General features: G+C 39.3%; 2 protein-coding genes and 1 pseudogene across 2 annotated transcripts in view; 2 read left to right on the forward strand and 1 right to left on the reverse strand.

Moving 5' to 3' along the window:
• LRRC17 (leucine rich repeat containing 17) overlaps positions 1-11,066 on the reverse strand; it is a 12,493-nt gene extending 1,427 nt beyond the window's left edge. Inside the window, exons 1-2 of the mRNA XM_003782616.3 lie at positions 10,295-11,066; positions 4,992-5,147 (exon numbers count right to left, since the gene is read on the reverse strand). Coding sequence (XP_003782664.1) covers positions 4,992-5,147; positions 10,295-11,066 — 928 coding nt within the window. The remainder of the gene's footprint in view (positions 1-4,991; positions 5,148-10,294) is intronic.
• The window catches only part of FBXL13 (F-box and leucine rich repeat protein 13), a 191,956-nt gene that overhangs the window by 65,296 nt on the left and 106,243 nt on the right, over positions 1-20,417 (forward strand). The window contains exons 7-8 of the mRNA XM_023507424.1: positions 13,644-13,696; positions 19,733-19,833. Coding sequence (XP_023363192.1) covers positions 13,644-13,696; positions 19,733-19,833 — 154 coding nt within the window. The remainder of the gene's footprint in view (positions 1-13,643; positions 13,697-19,732; positions 19,834-20,417) is intronic.
• LOC100959588 lies at positions 16,304-16,792 on the forward strand (annotated as a pseudogene).

The following is a 20,417-nucleotide window of genomic DNA, read 5'->3' on the forward strand; positions in this document are numbered from 1 at the left end:
GGATTCAAACCCGCCACCTTAGGTGTATGTGGCTGGCGCCTTAGCCGCTTGAGCCACAGGCGCCGAGCCTGAAAATATATTTTTAACTCAAAGATTTTTCCCTAATTAGATCAACTAGAATTCAATATTTTAAAATTAGTTTTAAGTTAACTTCTTAAAAATGTGCTTTGGATGCATGTGTATTTTTTTTATACTTACTGGAAAAATGCCACAGAAAAAGGCATGAATTAGGAAAATATTTCGAATGTAAGACATTAAGTGCAGAAAAACATGAAAAATGTGCCTGTTGGTGATTTGACAGCCCCCTAGGATATCAGTAAACTCTGAAAATGCCTAGAAAACAGCTTTTCTTTCCAATTTGGGGGTGGGGGGAAGAGAGTCTATTACTGTAGAGTTTGAAAACAGTTTTTTCCAGTGTTTTGAAAACATCTGGTTGTGTTTTGGCAAGCTGTGGTAGCTATCAGCCTTGAGTCCATAAGCATTTAATTTTGCTAGAGGGTGGATAATTAAAACCAATATCAAAAACAACACAAAATAAAACAACAGAAAGCTTTTTTCCTCCTCTCAAAGCAAAGAAATCTATACTTAGATTATCCCTATTTCCGTAATATGGACTGACCAGATACCCTCGAAACACATGATTTCAAATACTTTGTTTCTGTTTCAAACATTATCTCATTACTGTTTTAAAATACCCTTTTTAGAGCATAGTGTTCTTATTTTGAATTTGGAAAATGTGCTGTCATACCAATACCATTAACTATTTTCATATCATCTGTTCTCAAACAAAACCATAATTCTCCCTAAAAAGAATATTTTCTATTTTGGTGCAAAACAATGGCTTGGGTGAGGGGGCGGGGAACAAAAGGTCAGCTCTTATGATAGTTTTGAAGACACCAGATTTTCTTTTTTTCTATTTGCTAGAATTCTGTGACTCAGTGATCTCACAAATTTACTTTTCTTCAAACATATCAGCCCTCAGATGGGAAGCATATGTAAACATTTGTAGTTTTATTTTGCAAGTGCTATAGTTGTTACTTAAACCATATGTATTCAGCACTTGGCAAGCTAGTTTTCTTCTGTTTCTTAAAGAAAGTAAAACCCTAGTAGGGTGTCTTCTTTCTCTTTTCCACAATGATGTCTGGCATTTTATGAGACCGTTATTCATGCCTTTTAAAGTCTGGCAACTCTCACTGCATTTATATATTTACCAGCAAAAATCATTAAAGTAAGTCTACTTTGGCAGTGTTTCATCTCAAAGACCCTGAAACATAGAAGGCCTTTCATTTTCAAACTTCTTTAGGTCATTTTGACTTAAGTGCTGAGATATTTTTTTGTTCCAGAAGTGCTAAGACATATAAAGAAAAAGTGCTTGGCATTTAGTAGGTGCTTAATACATGTCTGTTAATGTAGAAAATACTTTCCTGGGACTGATTTGAACAAGGGAAAAAACAAGAGTATCGCACTGACAATACTAATCATGTTGTGTGTCAGCTAAGAAAATACACTAGGTGAAAAGATTGAAAGTTCTTCAGGGAATCCTAAGGATGGAAAAGGAATCCTACAATTATGGGGATTCCATAAATGATGAAAATATTATTTGTGAGAAATATGTGAAAAATATCACCAGAAGATAGATCCATTTTGCACTATTATCGCTCATCCATTTGCACTCTTTTCTTATTTTTCTCTAGTTTTCTTTACCTTTGATAGTTCTACTATAATTAAAACATAGTTGGACTGTTACTATTTTATTAATAATACATTTAACTTAGGCCATATAATAAGGAACATTTTAGTTTCTTCTATAGAGAGCTCTAAAATTTGTTTGCACTGATACTTTTTATAGTAGTTAGGCTATAGTTTTGGTTTTAGATAAAAGCATCAGAAAGAAATTAGACACTCTCCCAGGGACCTTTGCCATGGTGTGCTTGTCCTGCAATTCCTTGGGTCTCCTGAATCAAAAGAAGGTCGCCATCTCTAGGTTCTTTGCCCTGTGGCCTGGTTTTGTGGAGATTGGCTACCTGTGATTAACCTGTATACTAATATAATGATCATTTCATTTGAGAGGATAGTATTCTTACTTACTGTGAAATAAAAATTGCATTTGAGCTTATAATTCAAGGGAAGTCCAGAGCTTGTACTGTTACAAGGTAACAGGCTAAGGTGAAAGTACAGCATACTGTTGTCCCCTTGGGAAATTTCAAAAATTACGATTTGTAATATTTTAAAAAGATGTTAATACTAAAATATGCCTTCGTTGCTCCAGAACGTTTATTCTCAATTCTTACTTTATCATGTTAAAATTCTAATGTTTGTGTGTGTCCTCTATTCAGGGTCACCTTATCAATGACCACTCCATTAAAACTGCAACCCTAAAAAAAAAAAAAATTCTAATGTTTGTAACATTTTATTGCATTATTACTGTTAATTATTTTTATAATTTGGGCTTTTCAAATGGAAGAAGTATCATTGTGAAGGTATGTAGAGAGTGTGCCCCCAAAGTGTATATGCATTTTAAGAAAAAAAAGAACTGTGTATTAAAATTGTAATAATATGCCAGTAACAAAAGATGAATACAAGTCATTGTTCGTAGCAAAAGATGAACGCAAGCCAATACTTTTCTCTATGTTTGGAAGGTTCTTATTTTCCTTTATTAAAATTTCTACCCTAATCTTTGCCTCTTGTTTAAGGCCAATAACTCTTAGATTGGTCCATTTGAGTCCTTTTTTTAGATTTTGTAGGTATGCTTTATTCTTTCTCTTTTTTCTCTTCGGTATATTTTCATATAGCCCATTTTTAAGCTCACAGATACTTCTGTTTGACTATTTCTGCTATTGTGAGATTCTGATGCATTTTTTAGTTTGTCAATTGAATTCTTCAGCTCCAGAATTTTTACTTGATATGTAAAAATGATTTTAATCATCTCTTTGTTACATTTCTCTGATAGACTTCTAAATTCACTCTGTGTTGTCTTTAAGTTCAGTGAGTTTTTAACAAAACAGCTATTTTGAATTCTCTATCTGAAAGGTCACCTATCTCCATCACTCTGGGTTTGATCACTAGAGCCTTATTTAGTTTATTTTATGAGGTCATATTGTCCTGGATGTCCTTAATGCTTGTGAATGTATGTGTATCAGTGACTAGGCCCGCAGTTCTTAACCTGTGGGTCACAACCCACAGGAACTGTATTATAGGGGCACGGCATTAGGAAGTTTGAGGATCACTGGTCTAGGCATTGAAGAGTTAGGTATTTATTCTAATGTTTGCAGTCTGGGCTTGTTTGAACCCAGCCTTCTTGAGAAGACTTTCTAGATATTCAAAGAGAGTTGAGTGCAGTCATCTAAGTCTTTGGTCACTGCAGTGGTATCAGTACTGGGGTACTGATAAAATGTGGGACCAAGAAGGTTGAATAGAAATTTCCAGCAATCATCCCTCTGCACAAACACAAAATTCAGCAAGTATCCACACAAGTAAGCCCCTTCAGAAGAACCAAAAGTCAGGTGAGCGACTTAATTTTGAGCTTTGGGGGTCCCCGAAGCCCAGTAATGCTGTGATTCTTGCAGACTCCTGGTGGTATTGCCTTGGTGGACTTGGGTAAGATACAAGAGAATTCTCTGCATTACCAGACAAAGTCTCTCACTGTCTTCCCTATTTGTGTAGGGCTGCTGGAGTTGGGGGAGGAGTGACATGGGCATTCCCTTGTGGCCACCGGAGGCAGGTCATACCTGAAGACAGCCCAGTCTCAGCCAAAGCCCATGGTGACTGCTGCCTCACTATCTCTGATGTTTATGCAAAACCCAAGAGCATGTTAGTCATTGGGTGGTGAATCTGCCAGGTTGAAGTCCTTACCTTCAGGATAATAGGTTTCCTTCTGGCCCAGAATAAGTCTAGAAGGGCCCTCCAGGAAGTAAGGCCTGGACTCAGGGGCTTCAGTAGTCTGCTTGGTACTTTATTTTAGTGTGGGTGAGCTTGTTCCAAGTTCCAAGTTCTCTGAACTCTCTCCTCTCCCCAAGTGGAAGAACACTATCCCTGAGCTGTACAGTCTGGAGTTGGGGGAGGGGTGACAGAGGCATTGGCTTGGCGGCCACTCCTGGTGTCTCCCTGGGTGATGTGCACCCCAAGTCCACTGGCTCCACGCCAGCACAGCTGCAGGAATTGCCAAAGGACTGCGGGCCTTCTGGTCTGACTGCATTAGGAATTTATTGCAGGCCCCAGGCTGCTTTTTGTCAGGAACTCAGGTTTCTGGGTGGAGGATTTCTTTCTAGTTGGGCTGGTCTAAATGCTCTCTTCATGGGAGCCAGCAGAATTCTGCCCCAACAGGATAGCCCTGAGTTCCATCACATACCCCAAACCACTTCACTCTCTCTCCCCTGTGTATACAGATTCTCTGTCTACTTGCTCACTGGCATGGCACTGCTGGGGCATGAGGAGGGGTGGAGTAGGCAGTACAAGACTGTCTTTTGTGCCCTCTTCAGTGCCTCTTTTCTTGATATGATGTTTAAAACCAGGTAGTATGATCGCTCACCTGACTTTTGGTTCTTCTGAAGGGGCTTACTTGCATGGATACTTGTTGAATTTTGTGTTTGTACAGAGGGATGATGATTGCTGGAAATTTCTATTCAACCTTCTTGGTCTCACATTTTATCTTAATTTGGAGCTTGGTGCTTAGCAGTTTGTTTCAAATTTATTCTAAACAAGCCTGGGCTTAATGAATATCAAAGAAGTCCAAATCTGAATTTCCCTTTAAAAAAAATCACTACATGTTTAGTGTATTATTGACAACTTGCCCTGTGTTCTTATTTTTTTTAATCTGTTCCACAGAACACTAACTCAAATTCTAATTTAAATTAAATTGTCATGTTTAATTAAAATTTGTACTTTTTTAATATTTAGCTTTTTAACAAAATTATATCTACTATAAATGTTGCCATAGGAAAATATCATAGAATACCTGTCACCCATTTAAGGGACTATTCAGTGGGACTTACCAGGATCTATAAATTCAATGCCATTGCTGCTGAGGTTTAATTTCTTTAGCTCATGAACATCTTCAAATTCCTTGGGTCGAAGTTGGTTGATTTTATTGTATGACAAGTCAAGCTTAACAATATCTGGAGGGATATTGTTTGGAACTTTTTTCAGCTCTGGAAAAATTAATAATAAGTCGGTTATCATGCCCCTCATCTTCTTCTTTCCCCCATTTTCTCTGTGCACCTGTGAAGTTGAATAATCAGCTTTTAAAGACTTAGGAGAAAGGATAAAGCCAAAGAAAATTGGCATGAATAAGCCTGAATGCATGCTAAATCCCATCAGAGCCCAGTGCATCACCCAATGGCTTCTCACCTCTCTAGGAATAAGAGCCAGAGTCCTTAGTAAGACCCTCTGAAGCCACGAAGGGCTGTAGGTCATTCTTGCCACCTGAGTCAACACCTCCTAGCTTTAGAAAGAAGCCTGTTTATCAGGATGTGCTTAGTAAACCCACATCTGCTGGGCTGGACGTAAGGGTGGATGACAGAGCAACCACTGTAGGACAAACTAAAGTGGTTTTAACCACAAATAAGTGGGTAAAAAAATGTTTATGAGAACAGCCTGAAACCTGGCTTAAGCGATGTGGCAGACCTGCAGATGCTGGAAAAAGGATATGAATTGCAGAAACTACTTTGGGGTTGTCAGTAGCAGCTCTGGGTAAAAATAGGATCCACAAGTAATACCAGGAAATACAAATCAAACCCTTTACTAGTGTGGTTTATAAAAGCCACATTAGTAAAAATAGTTCTTTTATTGAATTTGAGCAAGAATTACAAAGATTGATGCAAAGTATGAATGCCTTTGATAAAGAATATATGAATTTCCCCCTATCAGAAGTCACAATTGATGAGTAGACCAGGCGCTACTTTATGGACATATTTCAGATTTACTGCTGCCTGACATTCTTGGTAAATGCCTCAACAAATACTATATTTACTTGATTGTCCCTTCTGTAACCAAAGCTTGCTGATTTTGAGTAGAAAATTGTCTCCTGTAATTTTCCCATTTACTAGCCTATCTTGGTTGTCAGCAACCTGAACACTACTCTGAAGGTTTGGTAGTAGTTTAAAAAAGACATAAATGACCCTAGACTGTCTATGGTTAAGTTTAAAAATCCTTAACTATTGACATAAATGACAGCCTAGACTGACTATTGTTAAGTTTAAAAATCCTTAACTATTGTTCAAGCCAGTGGCAAAATTGTGCCCTTAACTTCAGAGGCAGCTGAGAGCAACTTACCTGTATAATTCTCCCCAACTTGATGCTAGAAATAAAATAACTCCTTTAAAATGGCAAATTATTCTGGTAAATGTGAAGCTAAAAGCAATTTAAAAACTCTTACTCTCATGTTTTATTGGCAAATCCATTTACCTCAATATGGCATAAACATGCCTTTCAGCTAGTCCCATACTTATTCCCTGTGAAAGACTGAGTTTTGTTGGCAGAAAGTCTCTCAGTGAATAAAGCTATTATTTCATTCTCTTGCTGTCAGATGTTTAAGGCAGAAGTACATAGTGGACTTTGACATCTGCATGGTCAAACCCGCACACATTAGGTAACCTAAATGTACTGTCTGACTCATTCCAAGTCATCTGGGAAAGGCTCATTTCCTGAGTTATGGGAACCCACATGCAGGTTCTGTATATGTGATCATGGATATGGTGTACTTGTACAGAGCCTAATAGGAGGATTCGATATAGGAGGAAGCACACAGAGGCACTTATAAATTCTTCTTTGTTAATAGATGTGCCCAGAATCTTAAAGGAAGAGATGGCTTTGCACAGTGGTCCATGGCTTGAAAGCGGAATTACTACCTGTCTGACCTGTGAAAGGCAACTTAACTTGCCAATATCTCAAATTCATCATTTATAAAATGAGGATAATTACAGCACCTTTTAGGGTTATGATGCACAAATGACATAATGTATGTAAACTATTATGTCTCAGAGCCACAGAGCATTTACATGTTAGCTCTTATTCATTAATATCATTGCTAGTTCCACTCTTGATGACATGTTTTAAAGTAGCGGTTCTCAACCTTTGTAACAATGAAAATACATCCTGCATATCAGATATTTACATTATAATTCATAACAGTAGCAAAATTATAGTTATGAAGTAGCAACACAAATAATTTTATGGTTTGGGGTCACCACAACATGAGGAACTGTAGTAAAGGGTCATGGCATTAGGAGGTATTAGGAAGGTTGAGAAGGCTTCTTTAAATTCTCCGTGGAACACTATAATCAAAAGTGCCGTGTTAACTATATTCTGACAGGGAGCTCGAGATGAACATTGCTGAAACTTCATTTTTAGTATTTGATATTTGTTACCTTTATAGACTGGAATAAGGAAAATTAGGGTGTATTAAATTCAGGTTGTCATACCTGAATTCTAGCTATGATTTCTAATTCTTTGTATTTTTATTTATTTATTTGAGACAGAGCCTCAAGCTATCCTGCTGGGTAGAGTGCTGTGGCATCACAGCTCAGAGCAACTCCTGGGCTCAAGCAAGTCTCCTGCCTCAGCCTCCCAAGTAGCTGGGACCACAGGTGCCCACCACAATACCTGGCTATTTTTTGGTTGCAGCTGTCATTGTTGTTTTGGCGGGCCTGGGCTGGATTTGAACCCGCCACCTTAGGTGTAGTATGTGGCTGGTGCCTTAGCCACTTGAGCCACAGGCGCTGAGCCCGTATTTTATTTTTAAAGGTTGCTTAGATTACTGCTTTGAAAAAACAGGCAGCTCAATTCTCATCATCAATGTAAAGTACATGGCTCTGTGCCAGGCAGTACTGAAAGGAGACATGACCTTTGCTTTTAAATTTATGGGAATCAACAATATAAAAAAAGGAAAAATAAATGATCAAATTAATCGATAGATTTATATAAACCATAATGAAAGGCATTTATATTGATGATATTAAAAGACAAAGCTGACCTTTGTATAGACAGTTCTGTACAAAGTTCTTCAGTATAGGTTCTGAATGACATTAATTCTTGGTGCAACTTAAATTCTCCTTTAATGTATGACCTAGTATTGTATAAACTGTATGTATCATGAAATTGTTTATATTGTGTTCCAGTAAATGATGTATTTTTAGAGCAGGTGGTATGAATTTATGGGGCATTTCTGAAAGGTTGTGTTTAGAAAGCAATAAGTTGAGGAGATGAACTTGAGGAATGAAAACTTATTTAATATATTTTTATAAGCTGATGTTTGCCAAGACAAAAAGAAAAATATTATGGAAAATAAAGGGGAAAAGACAAAAGCAGACATAGGACCATTAAAGGAGGAATTGCCCAAGAGTATAAAGACAGTAGAAAGAAAGCTATTTCCAAACATGCTTTCTTAGAGTACAGTCTCATTGTACAAGTTTTAAATCTTATGTAAATGGTATTTTTCTCAAATAATGAACTTAATCCTACCTTTCTCTTTGACACCTGATACATTAAGTACAAATTAACTTTAGCTTGAGGGTAGAGCCTCAGCAACATCAAGCATTCTAACCTACATTTAAAAGAGGAACTTTGCTCTAGTTTTAAAAATAGACAATTCCAGTTTTTAATCTAGCATCACAAAAGAAATTTTAGTAAAACATAGCCTTAAACATGAAGCACTAAGTATTCACTTAACAGTATCAGGGAAATTCCCTCCAGTCTGGCTACAGAGAAACTACCTTTACTGACTGTTCTGGAATTCTGTAATTCTTTAGCATTGTGGAAGCAGCCACCTGTTTGAACATGATCAGATTAGTTCTGGATGACAGCAGGATGAAGTAGAAAGCTGTTAGGCTCTGGCTCAGGTAAAATGAGGTTCGAATCTTATCTTTGCTGCTTACCTGTGAGATCTTAGCCAAGTGAATGCACCTTCCTCAGCTTTTTGTTCTGTTTTTGAACCTCTCTCAGCTTGATCTGGAAGTGGGGATATTACTACCATCCTGGAAGTCATGAATGGACAGCATGTGTGTGGAGACCTGGAGGTTCTCTGTCAATGAGCACTTCCTCTCAAATTCAGAGGTGCCTAGAATGGTGTGCCCCAGGTTATGATGCTGAATGTACTGTATCTAGTTCGCTTTGGCACTGAATCAAACAGTGCACAGGGTGTCTTTGTAAGCATAACTCTCTGTGCCACATGTCTGTGGTGTGATTTAACCAGTGTCCCCTTTAGCGTTTTGGGGGAGGGCAACGCTCGAGTATAACTCTGCTGATGAACAAATTTACCCGTGACTCAGGTAGCCTGATTGTTCGAGTCTGACAAAGTCCTGCCTGCCTCTCATTCTCTTGAGAGGAGCTCGGCCCTTCTCTCCGAATCTTTCCTTCCTCTTGCCTTTGAAGAAACAAAACAAAGCAAAACTTCCCCAAATTGGTGGAAGAAGTGATAACCAAGCACTGTATGATTCTAATCTAATGTCATCTGGCTTTAATTTAATACTACAAATAAATCATTAAACCATGCCAGAAATGAAACATGTAGACATTATCATATGGTTTATTACTGTGGGATAGATTAGCAGTTCCAGACCATGCTTTGAAAACATCAGTCTTCACTAACATGTCAAGACCATTACTAAAATCTTCCAGCTGTTTTCTTAGTTCACGACTTTATCTTTTTCATGCAAATCCTATACAAGTGTCTGTGAGGATTTGCAGGAAGTAGGTAATGTTCTAGAAATATTTTCTTAGTTTCATAGTTTTTGGATTAAATATTGTCAATTTCGTTTAATTTTTTTGTTTTATTCTGGGTAATTTGGAAATAAGGTACAGAATATTACCTAGTGTTTATTAAAACTGTGGGACTAAACCATCGCTACACTGCGTCTCAGAGTGTTCTTGCCAGTCCTGTTCCACAGATGTTTTTTCCTTGAGGTTATCATCTCCCCACAGATGCACACCATGTTTTGACTTTAATTGGCATAAATCAGCACAGATAGATGGCATTTGCACTTGTTTCCAGACCCACTAGTTTAGCTACATACATTGGATTTAAGATGAAAGGAGTTCCTATAGTCACTGTTGTGATGAACAAATAAGTAGAACCCAAGTGGCCACCACTGCTGAGGACACCCTCCTATATTGTCCCTTAATCACCAGCCACCTGAATCTGGACTCCAGAAAAGTTTGGAGTGAATTTCATTGTCACTGGGGAAAGATTTCTGGTGAAAGTGACACCAGCAATCTCAGGGCATGGTGGAGTGTAGGGAGGATTGTAAGATTCAAAGAGCATTTTTAATTATCCATGAAAATGAAAAAGAAAAGTACGAACCTTTCCTTTTGCAGTCCAGCGTTTGTATAGGAAACACATAATTGTGGCAAAGCGTCGAGTCCACCTCAGGCTTGATGACTGGGGATCTCCCTGACACTTGGGGTTTCGGGTCCAGTTGTTCTTTTTCTTCTTCATTACATAACTGTTCAGATGTTATCTGCCGCAGTTTTTTATTTTTTAGTTCTTGTGGGCTATTGCACTTGGCATAGTTTCCCAAATTTCGGTTCCTTGGAATCTGCAACATTGAAATAAGCGTTTCAATCTCACAAGTACAGTGCCAGGGGTTGTCATAAAGACGCAGGTAGCTCAGGAGAGGTGTATAAATGAACACCTCCTCCGTCAAGACTTTGATCTGGTTGTGCTGCAGTAAGAGGGTGGTAAGTTTGTTTAAACCAAAGAACGCCTCACTCTCAATTTTGGAGATCTCATTCTGTTGCAGGTCCAGGCTTTTCAGCTTTTTAAACTTGGAAAACATGTTGTTCTTCAGTATGCGGATCTTGTTTCTTGCTAACAGCATGTGCAGCAAATCTTGAGGCCAGTCAGGCAGCACATAAACTAACTTTCTTTCTTGACAATCTAAGAATTTCTCGTGGAGGTACGTGTACACGTCACAGGGGAGGCCCGGTGCGTAGCGTTTGACCGGGTTGGAGCCTCTTCGGCCCCCACCTACCCGGCCATGATTCACGCGGCTTCTCAGACCGCCTGGGCTTGCTTTGCGCAGCTCAGCAGCTTTGAAAAAGCAGAGCAAGATTACAATGGTAACTACGCGCATCCTGACATCCAGCTGGTCCCAGTTACTTGGTGTGACAGATGGAACAATGAAAGTATTCCTTTGAAATCCAAGTTTGGGTAATCGTAACTAATGCAGACCAGGAGCAATGAGATCCAGCTGGGGAAGTGGCGTCCCTATGTTGGAAGAGAAAAAAACTATTAAAAGTTGAAGACCACTGTAAGTGCTGTGTTACTGACATATCATCACATTCTTTTTTAAGGCAAAGGCCTTCCAGTTAACAAAGGTGCTCACAGAACAGTGGCGAAGAAGGCTCTTCGCCTTCTTCCTAGCCTGCTTTAGAGGCCAAATGTTTGTGTCCTGAGTTTGAATGAAGGCTTTCCTACCTGCTTAACTGAATGAACACGGGCTGATTATTTAACTTCATCTCCAGTATCTGTGAAATGGGACAAGGCTATCTCCAAGTGTTGTTGGGAGGATGATAGGCTGATGCACGTGAAATGCTTCATAATGCCCATCCCAGCGGGAGTACTCTACAAATGCTGGGGCTCAGCATGATGAAAACGGAAACCTGTGGTTCTTCATCACATCGGATTTAAGAAATTAAATGATTTCTCCATGCAGCCTTGAGAGGTGCAAACAAGAGTAGGACTTGGAGGGCTGTCTTCCTGAGCTTATTTTTCTCTTTCCTTTACTGTCTCAGTCACCAAACATGTAGAGTGTGGGATCCAGAGATACCAAGAGTAAATGGCACTGTCCTTGTCATCTCCTGTATGTCCTGGCTCAAATGTCATCTCAGTGAAGCCTTCTCTGTCAGTCCCATTTTAACTTGCACCCTCCCCCTTGCTGGCTCCTTCCAATCCCCTTTCTTATTTTTCTCCATAGGACTTATCACCATCTGTCAGAGTAGACCTGGTCTTTTAATTCTTTTGTTTACTGTCAATGTCCCCACCTCCAACCAGAAAGTAAACTACATAAGGGCAAGACTTTTTGTCTATTTTGTTCACTGCTGTATTTCCTTGGTAAATATTTGTTGAAGGGATGAATTATATCCTAAATAACCATTCTATTCCATAAGAACATTTATCTCCTAAACTTACATTGTTTGGGGATTCTGTTATTTCCTTACTAATTATTACTGGTAACTTCCAAGATCTGCACCTTTTTAAGAATTATTTTCATTTTTTAAAAATTCTAAAGTCTTTCTGGTTTATATTTATCAGTTAGACACAGTTCACTCTTGGCAAAGGAAGAAATGTTTAAAATGGATTTATAGGCTCAATGCCTGTAGCTCAGTGGCTAGGGTGTCAGCCACATACACTGGAGCTGGTGGGTTCAAATCCAGCCTGGGATTGTCAAACAACAATGACAACTACAACCAAAAAATAGCCGGGAGTTGTGGCATGCTCCTGTAGTCCCAGCTACTTGGGAGGCTGAGGCAAGAGAATCGCTTAAGCTCAAGAGTTTGAGGTTGCTGTGAGCTGTGATACCACACCCCTTTACCCAGGTGACAGCTTGAGACTCTGTCTCAAAGAAAATAATAATAAATAAAAATAAAGTGGATTCATAACTGCTGTGTCTGTTGTCATTAATGTGGGGTTATGTGGTTGTGAGCAGCAATGTGTGTTTTCTCATCATGTGGCAGTTGAATGCCAGGATCACACCCTTGCCTGGAGTTTTCCTGCTTCATGGGCTCCACCAGCTAGAATGCCTCCCCTCTGCTTTGCCTCAGGTGTTCCTCCCATTCGCTGGTTTGTGTGTCCTCTCCAGCTGCTCTCTTCTCACATTGGGAATTTTATTTGCTGTCTGCCCAGACTTGGGGCACTCATTGGGTAACACTTTGCCATCTAGCTGTTTGTATACATATCTCAGCTCCCCTGAGAGAGCCTAAGCTGGGCAGTGGCCTCTGGTCCTAGAGCTAATCAGGCACTTAGCCTCTCCAAAATCCCCAGTTCTCAGTTTGCAATTCATTGTAAATTTTATGTAAATCTAACCTTAAAAAATAACACATTTTGCTTATTATGCATGCTGAATCATTTATGATATGCATGTTGAAGTATTAGGGGCAAGTATGGTAGAGTCTGTGGTTTACTTTGAAATGCATAAAAAAGACAGGTTGAGGCAATGGAGAAATGGATTGATGGGCCAACATGTGATAAAGCAAATATAGTAAAATATAAGTTAAAATCTAGGTGGTAGGTAGATATTTATTTTATAATTCTTACTACTTTCGTGTATGTTTGAAAATTTTCATAATAAAATGTTGAAACATGAACCAAAAAAGCATGCAAAAAAGCATGAATAAAAAAGCATGCAGGTTGGCTTTCTTCAAGTGCTTCTAAGCTAAGAGCTCTAGGTATATAGTGTTTTTCCCAAAAATAGTGTTTTACTGTTTTCTCCTCCCTGCTATAATCCTCAAATAATAAACATTTTTACATTTTAATTTTGAAGCCAAAAGAAATAATTTTTCTGGGAAAAGAAACCATATACTTAGAACTTACTTGCTAAGGTTTTTGTTGCTTTTCTAATGAATATATTGCATTGAATGTAGGATACAAAAACCTTAAGTTTGAACATTTATAATATGTTGTTTAATGATGTGTACCTTGTTTGATTTAGGTGCCTGTAAAAACTTGCAAGAGTTGAATGTCTCTGACTGCTCGACACTAACGGTGAGTATAAGTGCTTATTTTACTGTTGTTTATATAGATTTGGACGTGAGGCAGTAGAGTGCCAATATACACAGAATACATGCCTGTGTACTCATTTAGGATGAAATGTGGAAAAAGGCAAACTATTTTAAACACTGGCAAAAAATTTTATTAATGCTTCATCTGTATAACACTATTATTAATCTTACGGATGTATACCCAGTGTTGGAGCCTCTGGCAAGTGGAAATTCTTCAACGATCACACAAATATGAACTGTACTTATATTTAATGCTATGTGTGTATGAGATAAAAAAGCAAGCCCCGGCAAAGATGATAAACTCCTCTTACTGGTCCTCATGGCTGTCAGTGGCTGTGCCAAAGGAGACATGGGAATGAGCATGTATCCTTGGCTGCTGCCTTCCTGGTCCCTGTCTGCCCGCACTCTGTCTTCTGCTCTGTGAGCATTCTTTCTAAAAGGCAGATCTGACAGCTTTATTCTCATCCTCCGTTAACTCTGCCCATACTGTCATCTACACTATTGGATAAGGTCAGAGCTCTTTAATATCACTGGAACTTGGACACTCTCTGGTTTTGCCTCTCCCTCCCTCTCCAGCCTCATCACATTCCACTTCTTGTGCACACAGTTGCGGTGATCATGCTGCTGAGCTCGCTTTGCTGCAGACTCCAAGTTGCTTCTTGCAGCTTTGCATTTGCTCTTGGTCTTTCCTTGGAATGCTCTTTCTTTTTGTCCTCAAGTAGTGCTTCCACTTTGTCAGGCTCGAAGGCTTATTGTATACATTACCTCCTCTATCAAGGCATCACTGGCTCCCAGCACTGGCCTTGCTGTTGCTCCTCTGGGCTCCTGTAATAAGTAGTTCTAACTGTGTGTTTTTGCCTCCTCTACTAGTCTAAGAGACCGAAAGGGTAGGAGATGTGTTTCATTCTTTGTGTCAGTCATAGCACCCAGTGCAAACTTTGGTATATAGTAAATGTTGAATAATGTTTAGTGAATGCAACTATATAGAGAGGCCTAGTAGGCCATGGACAACATCGGCTAGAACTTGAGATTCCATCTTGGGTGGTCATAACTAACATTAGGAGAGTGAGTAAGATCACCTAGAGAGAGAGTGAGAGGAGAAGGGGACTTAACAAGGGAGCTTACTTTTAGGAGAAGGTGAAGGGTATTAAGAAGGAAGAAGAATAATAATAGAAGAAGGTTGAAAACCAAGAGGTATCAAAAAATGCAGGAGAATAAAGAGTCTCAGGAAGAAGTGAGCAAAGTGAGCAGACTGAACAGTGCTGCCTGGATTTGAGAATTAGAAGGTAACTACTGATTTTTGCTAGAACAGCTTTGGTGGGTGTTGGGGCAGACATCTAATTGCAGTGAAGTGAACAAGAGGTGAGAGAGTGAGGCATTAGGTATAAATTGCTCTTCCCAGGAAAGTGCCTAAGGGAGCAGTAGAAGGAAAACAGGCAGGGAAATGGAGGCCCGATGGAGACTCAGGAGAATGGAGCAAGTCTCTAAGGAGACAGGAGGGACTAGGATGCACAGCCTGATTGTCTGATACCCCTCATTAAGTACCAACTCCAGGATGAAGGCCACGATGGTTGGCACAGTGAGAATGTCATGAACTGCACCCTCTTGCTACCTCCCAGCCTCATCTTTATAGTTATCTCAAATTTCTACTCTATTTCAATGTTGACTCACTTAAAGTTCCCTGAGCATGTTTATGCTACTTCCATTATGTCTTTGAATCCATTTTCCTACCTGCCTAAGTGACCACACTTCCTTTCTTACCACCCCATCCCAACCTAGCTAAGACTTGCTCACTCTTTAGAACACTCTTCAACTCCATTGGGTCTTTCCATTCACTTTTTCCCCCCACTGACCTTTAAAATATAGCCTTATTGACATATAAATAAATTTATATTGAGATTAAATTTACCTATTTAAAGTGTACAATTTAATGGATTTGGAATATTCAGAGTTGTGCAATGATCTCTATAACCAATTTTAGAACATTTTTCCTCACCCCCAAAAGAGCCCATAGTAATAGTCACCCCTCATTTTCTCCCAACCCCCTCAGTCCTATGCAATCACATTAACTTTTTGACAGAATTAATTTTTCCTTCTTGGCTACATCTGTGGTTTCAGTACTTCAGCACTTACACTTTCCACTCTGTTATACTTATGCGTACATACATGTCTCCCATTTGAGAACTGAGAGCTCCTTGAAAAATCCTCCTTTAGTGATTTTTCCCCCATGAAATTTATTCTCCCATTTTCATAATAAAACATCTTTTTGAAGGAGGACATTATACATATAAATAAAATGGGTTTGTAAAAATAGTAAAACCCTTAGAACGCTTCTGTTTCTTACATCAATACACAAATTAAATGTTTAAATTAGCTTTTGATCCCTGTCCACTAGAACATAGGGAGCTAGTCTGGACTATAAAGTAAGCATCTTGCCATGGGATTATACTTCTACATAAATAAGCTGCTGCTTTATGTGTGAAAGTGCCCTCAAGAGTGATCCTCAAGGGCTTTCAGCTTTGAGGAGGCCAGGGTGCAACTTTCTTTGGTCGTCTGAATCCGGGTTCTTCCAACACCAACCACCTCCACCATGCCACCTAAGTTCAACCCCAAAGAGATCAAAGTTGTGTACTTGAGGTGCATTGGTGGTGAAGTTGGTGCCACATCTGCCCTGGCCCCCAACAAGATCAGCTCCCTGGGTTTGTTTCCATAAAAGGTTGGTGATGACATCGCCAAGGCAACCGGTGACTGGAAGAGTCTGAGGATTACAGTGAAACTGACTATCCAGAACAGACAGGCCCAGATTGAAGTGGTACCGTCTACCTCAGCCCTCATCATCAAAGCCCTCAACGAACTACCAAGAGACAGATAGAAATAGAAAAACATTAAACACAACAGAAATATCATTTTCGATGAGATTGTCAACATTGCCAGACAGTTGTGGCACCAATCTTTAGCCAGGGAACTCTCTGGAAACATTAAAGAGATTCTGTCTGTGGGCTGCAATGTTGATGGCTGCCACCTTCATGACATCATAGATGACATCAACAGTGGTGCCCTAGAATGCCTAGCTAGTTAAAAAGTACAAAGGAAAATGTTTCAATAAAAGATCATTTGAAACCCCCCAAAAAACCAAAAAAAAAAACAAAAAACCCAGAAAACAACAATAAAAAAAAGAGTGACCCACAAGAAATTGATGTGTGTCAAAGACCACATCAGAGAAAAATATTCTACTTTTCTCCAGTTGTGCCTAACTTTCTCTACCAGCAGAGTGAACATGGGCTTCTCCTGAAAAGAGATTTAAAATCTTTACTGCCGTATCCTCCAGATGTCTGCCTGTGGTTATAATGAGGTTGTTTGTCAAATGGATTCATCCTTTCTGTGGATATTTTTAGTACCTATGTTAAATATATTCTGCTAGGTGCTAGAAGGAATGTTATTAATAAATGAATTGGTTTTCAGTTCTTTCCCTCAGAGAGCTTCAGTTCTGCATTTGGGTATAAGATCATATTTTTTGAATCTGGCCTTCTAGTAGGAAAATCAAAACAATGTCAGATGCAGTGAATTTGTGAACATCAAAGTCTTGCCCAATTTTGGAGTCTAATAATGTGCAGGGATGATAATTTTATCCAGCTACATTTTCCTATTGTTTTTTTTCCTTCAAGACATAGACTGGGGGATGGGCTTTCATTTAAGGAGTTGGGTAACATTCATTCAAAGAGCTTTGATTTCTAACTTTGTCTTATGAAATATATTACATTCAGAAGGATTTAAGTACATTGTGGACAAATTCACAACTCATTTTTCAGTGTAGGCACTCAAACAGTTTTTGCATTCATGTGTTTAAAGATTTGAGTATTGAATCTTGACTTCTTTTAAATACTGAGAATGAGAGTGATCTGAAGTTGTTTGAATGTCAACACTCCTCCAGGCAGGAAAATGCGGAGAATGGATTGCCTCATCATCTCAAAGGGAGTCAGGTTTGTTTTGGGTACATAAATCATACTCTACCTTCTTCTTCCTGACCCCCACATTTTCATCTTCTCTCTGGCTGCCTCGCTAAGGATATTTAATCCTGCTCTCCCTCCTCTCTTTGCCCCATCTTACTTGCGTTTTTGCCAATGTCTTTCAACATGTGCACAATCACTTTGATACTTGATTAGCACACTGAATGTTTTCAGAGACATTTGTGTGTATTAAAGCCAGTGCCACACATTATGTTTGTTCTCTCCATTCTTTCTGGGAAAATTGTGCTATGCACTTTTAATCTTATCTATGCATGTCCAAATTCTACATTTTGGTGATGGAGTGCCTAGAAAAATTGCTGGCAGCTTGCAGGCAGTGGTAAGTGTACAGTGTTTATCAAAAGCTCTGCACTTGAACTCATGCAGCATTGGTGCATAGAACCTTTCCTATAGCAGAATAACAGAAATTAACAGCTTAAAATAGAAACTTGTATTCTCTCTCATGTATGGTTTGCTGCCCCAGTAAATCAACCAGTTTCTGTTTGAGTGCAGTAGATGCTCTGACCTGACTCCTATATCTGAGGAATGAAATGTTAAATACCTAGGATCCTGCTAAAACCAAATTTTAATGGTGTTGGGATATCTATATTAACCATGCAGAATTCTTCTCCTGTCCACATCTTCTATCCTAGTGGTGATTGCCCACTTCCAGTTGGGTAGATAACCTGCAGTGGTCTTTTTTTTTCAGGAGCAATATAATGTCAAACATTGCATGAACCACAAATACTTAAAACCTAGTTGACTAGTTAGTAGAGCTGGGGAGATTCATCAATCATCATCAAATAAATAAAAATCTTCTGCTACTCACTCTGTTTTCTGTAGAGTGACTTATAGGAAAAGCAACTCATTGCAGTCAAAGCTTCTAATTACCTGATCTTATGAATGTCAATTTAGGGCCCATACTTGAAATCACTGTTTTTCTGCCTTGTGTCACACACACACTATTATCTGACTTTAGTTTCAGCTTTCTGAGGGGAAGGATGCTTGAATCTTAAAGATTCTCCCCCACCCTAACCAACACTAAATTTCATGCCCCAATTGTATGTAGCCTATAGTTTATTTCAGCCATCTCAAACTTACCATAAATTTGGTGAACATCTGTGCAGGCATTTTAATGTATGTGTTTTTAGTTAACAGAGCCACAGAAACTTAATTACATACACATATACACATCCCTATATATATTTGTATAAATATGGATTCACTCTTACTGAAGTCCAGTTGTTGAGAGTGTTTACTATTCCTATCTTTCAGAATGATTTTGGTAAATTTTTTTTTTAATTGAATGGTAACTATGTACATTAATGCACTTCTGGGGTACAGTGTGGGGTTTTTTTTTTTTTTTTTTTTTGAGACAGTGCCTCAAGCTGTCCCCCTGGGCAGAGTGCCGTGGCATTACAGCTCACAGCAACCTCCAACTTCTGGGCTCAAGCGAGTCTCCTGCCTCTGCCTCCCAAGTACCTGGGACCACAGGCGCCCGCCATAACGCCTGGCTGTTTTTTGGTTGCAGCCATCATTGTTGTTTGGCGGGTCCGGGCTGGGGATTCGAACCCGCCACCTTAGGTGTACGTGGCTGGCGCCTTAGCCGGTTGAGCTATAGGCGCCGAGCCCAGTGTGGGGTTTTTACACACAATCCGAAACACTTCCATCAGGTAAATTTTAAAATAGATCAGTTTTTAAAAACTTTTCTGCATCTAAAGAGGTCAAATTTCCTGTCACAGAGTTGAACTTTAAAGAGTTCACATTTTAATGTCATGGGATGAGACTTTATTTCCAAAGGAAGGAAAAAGAATAGAGTAATGCAGTTTCAAGCAAAAACAGGCATCTGTTTAATTTCATTTCAACTATTATCAGGTAAAGATATGAAGGGACCAACTCTTGGATTTATGTATTTTTTGGGAGCAAGAAAAGAGATAATAGATGATGAGGAAGTTGCAAAGCCTGGTAGAATTTGGTAAGATTCTTTCCTCTGTTTTTTTCTTGTGTGTGTGCAGGATGAATCAATGAGACAGATTTCAGAGGGCTGCCCGGGAGTCCTATATCTCAATCTGTCTAACACGAATATCACTAACAGGACGATGAGACTCCTGCCAAGGTAATGCTTGTGTTATTTGCATAACACTGAAAATGATTATGTTACAGGAGGCTCTGGCATTCTCCAGCATACCCCATAGGCAGTGTTCCCTTTGTCAACACCTCACTACTGTGGCACTCATATTCTGACAATGGGGACTGCTGCTTTCAAGTTCCCACACTGAGGCCTGCTCTTTCCCTCCTTGGCAGGCCCACTTTGAATAACTTCTGCGTTGGCCAGCATTGTTGTTGCTCTTGTAGCAACATGCACAGTAGCGTAAGTTAGACTTTGGCTGTCTCTTTCTTCCTGGTCCCCTTCCTGGACATTGCAGCCTGGCTTCTAGGTTCCAGTCTGATGTCTGGGACCTCTCTACAGTAGAGTACCAGCATCCTGCCTCCCTAGATGTTGAGCATTTCTGCCCCAGATTCCCTGTTGCCACTCCTGCAGCCTGTTGATATTCCCAGCACCTCCAGGGAACCTGACACTTGACTATTTATGGACTTTTGATAACCCTGGACACAAATATTGCTTCTCCTCAACCAGCAATTCTTTGGAAGAGAAGAGATAGAAGAACAAAAGAGTTGGTAGAATATTCAAATTTATCA

The sequence above is a fragment of the Otolemur garnettii genome, unplaced genomic scaffold, assembly GCF_000181295.1.
Source record: "Otolemur garnettii isolate 467f Iridium unplaced genomic scaffold, OtoGar3 scaffold00005, whole genome shotgun sequence".
Lineage (NCBI taxonomy): Eukaryota > Metazoa > Chordata > Mammalia > Primates > Galagidae > Otolemur > Otolemur garnettii.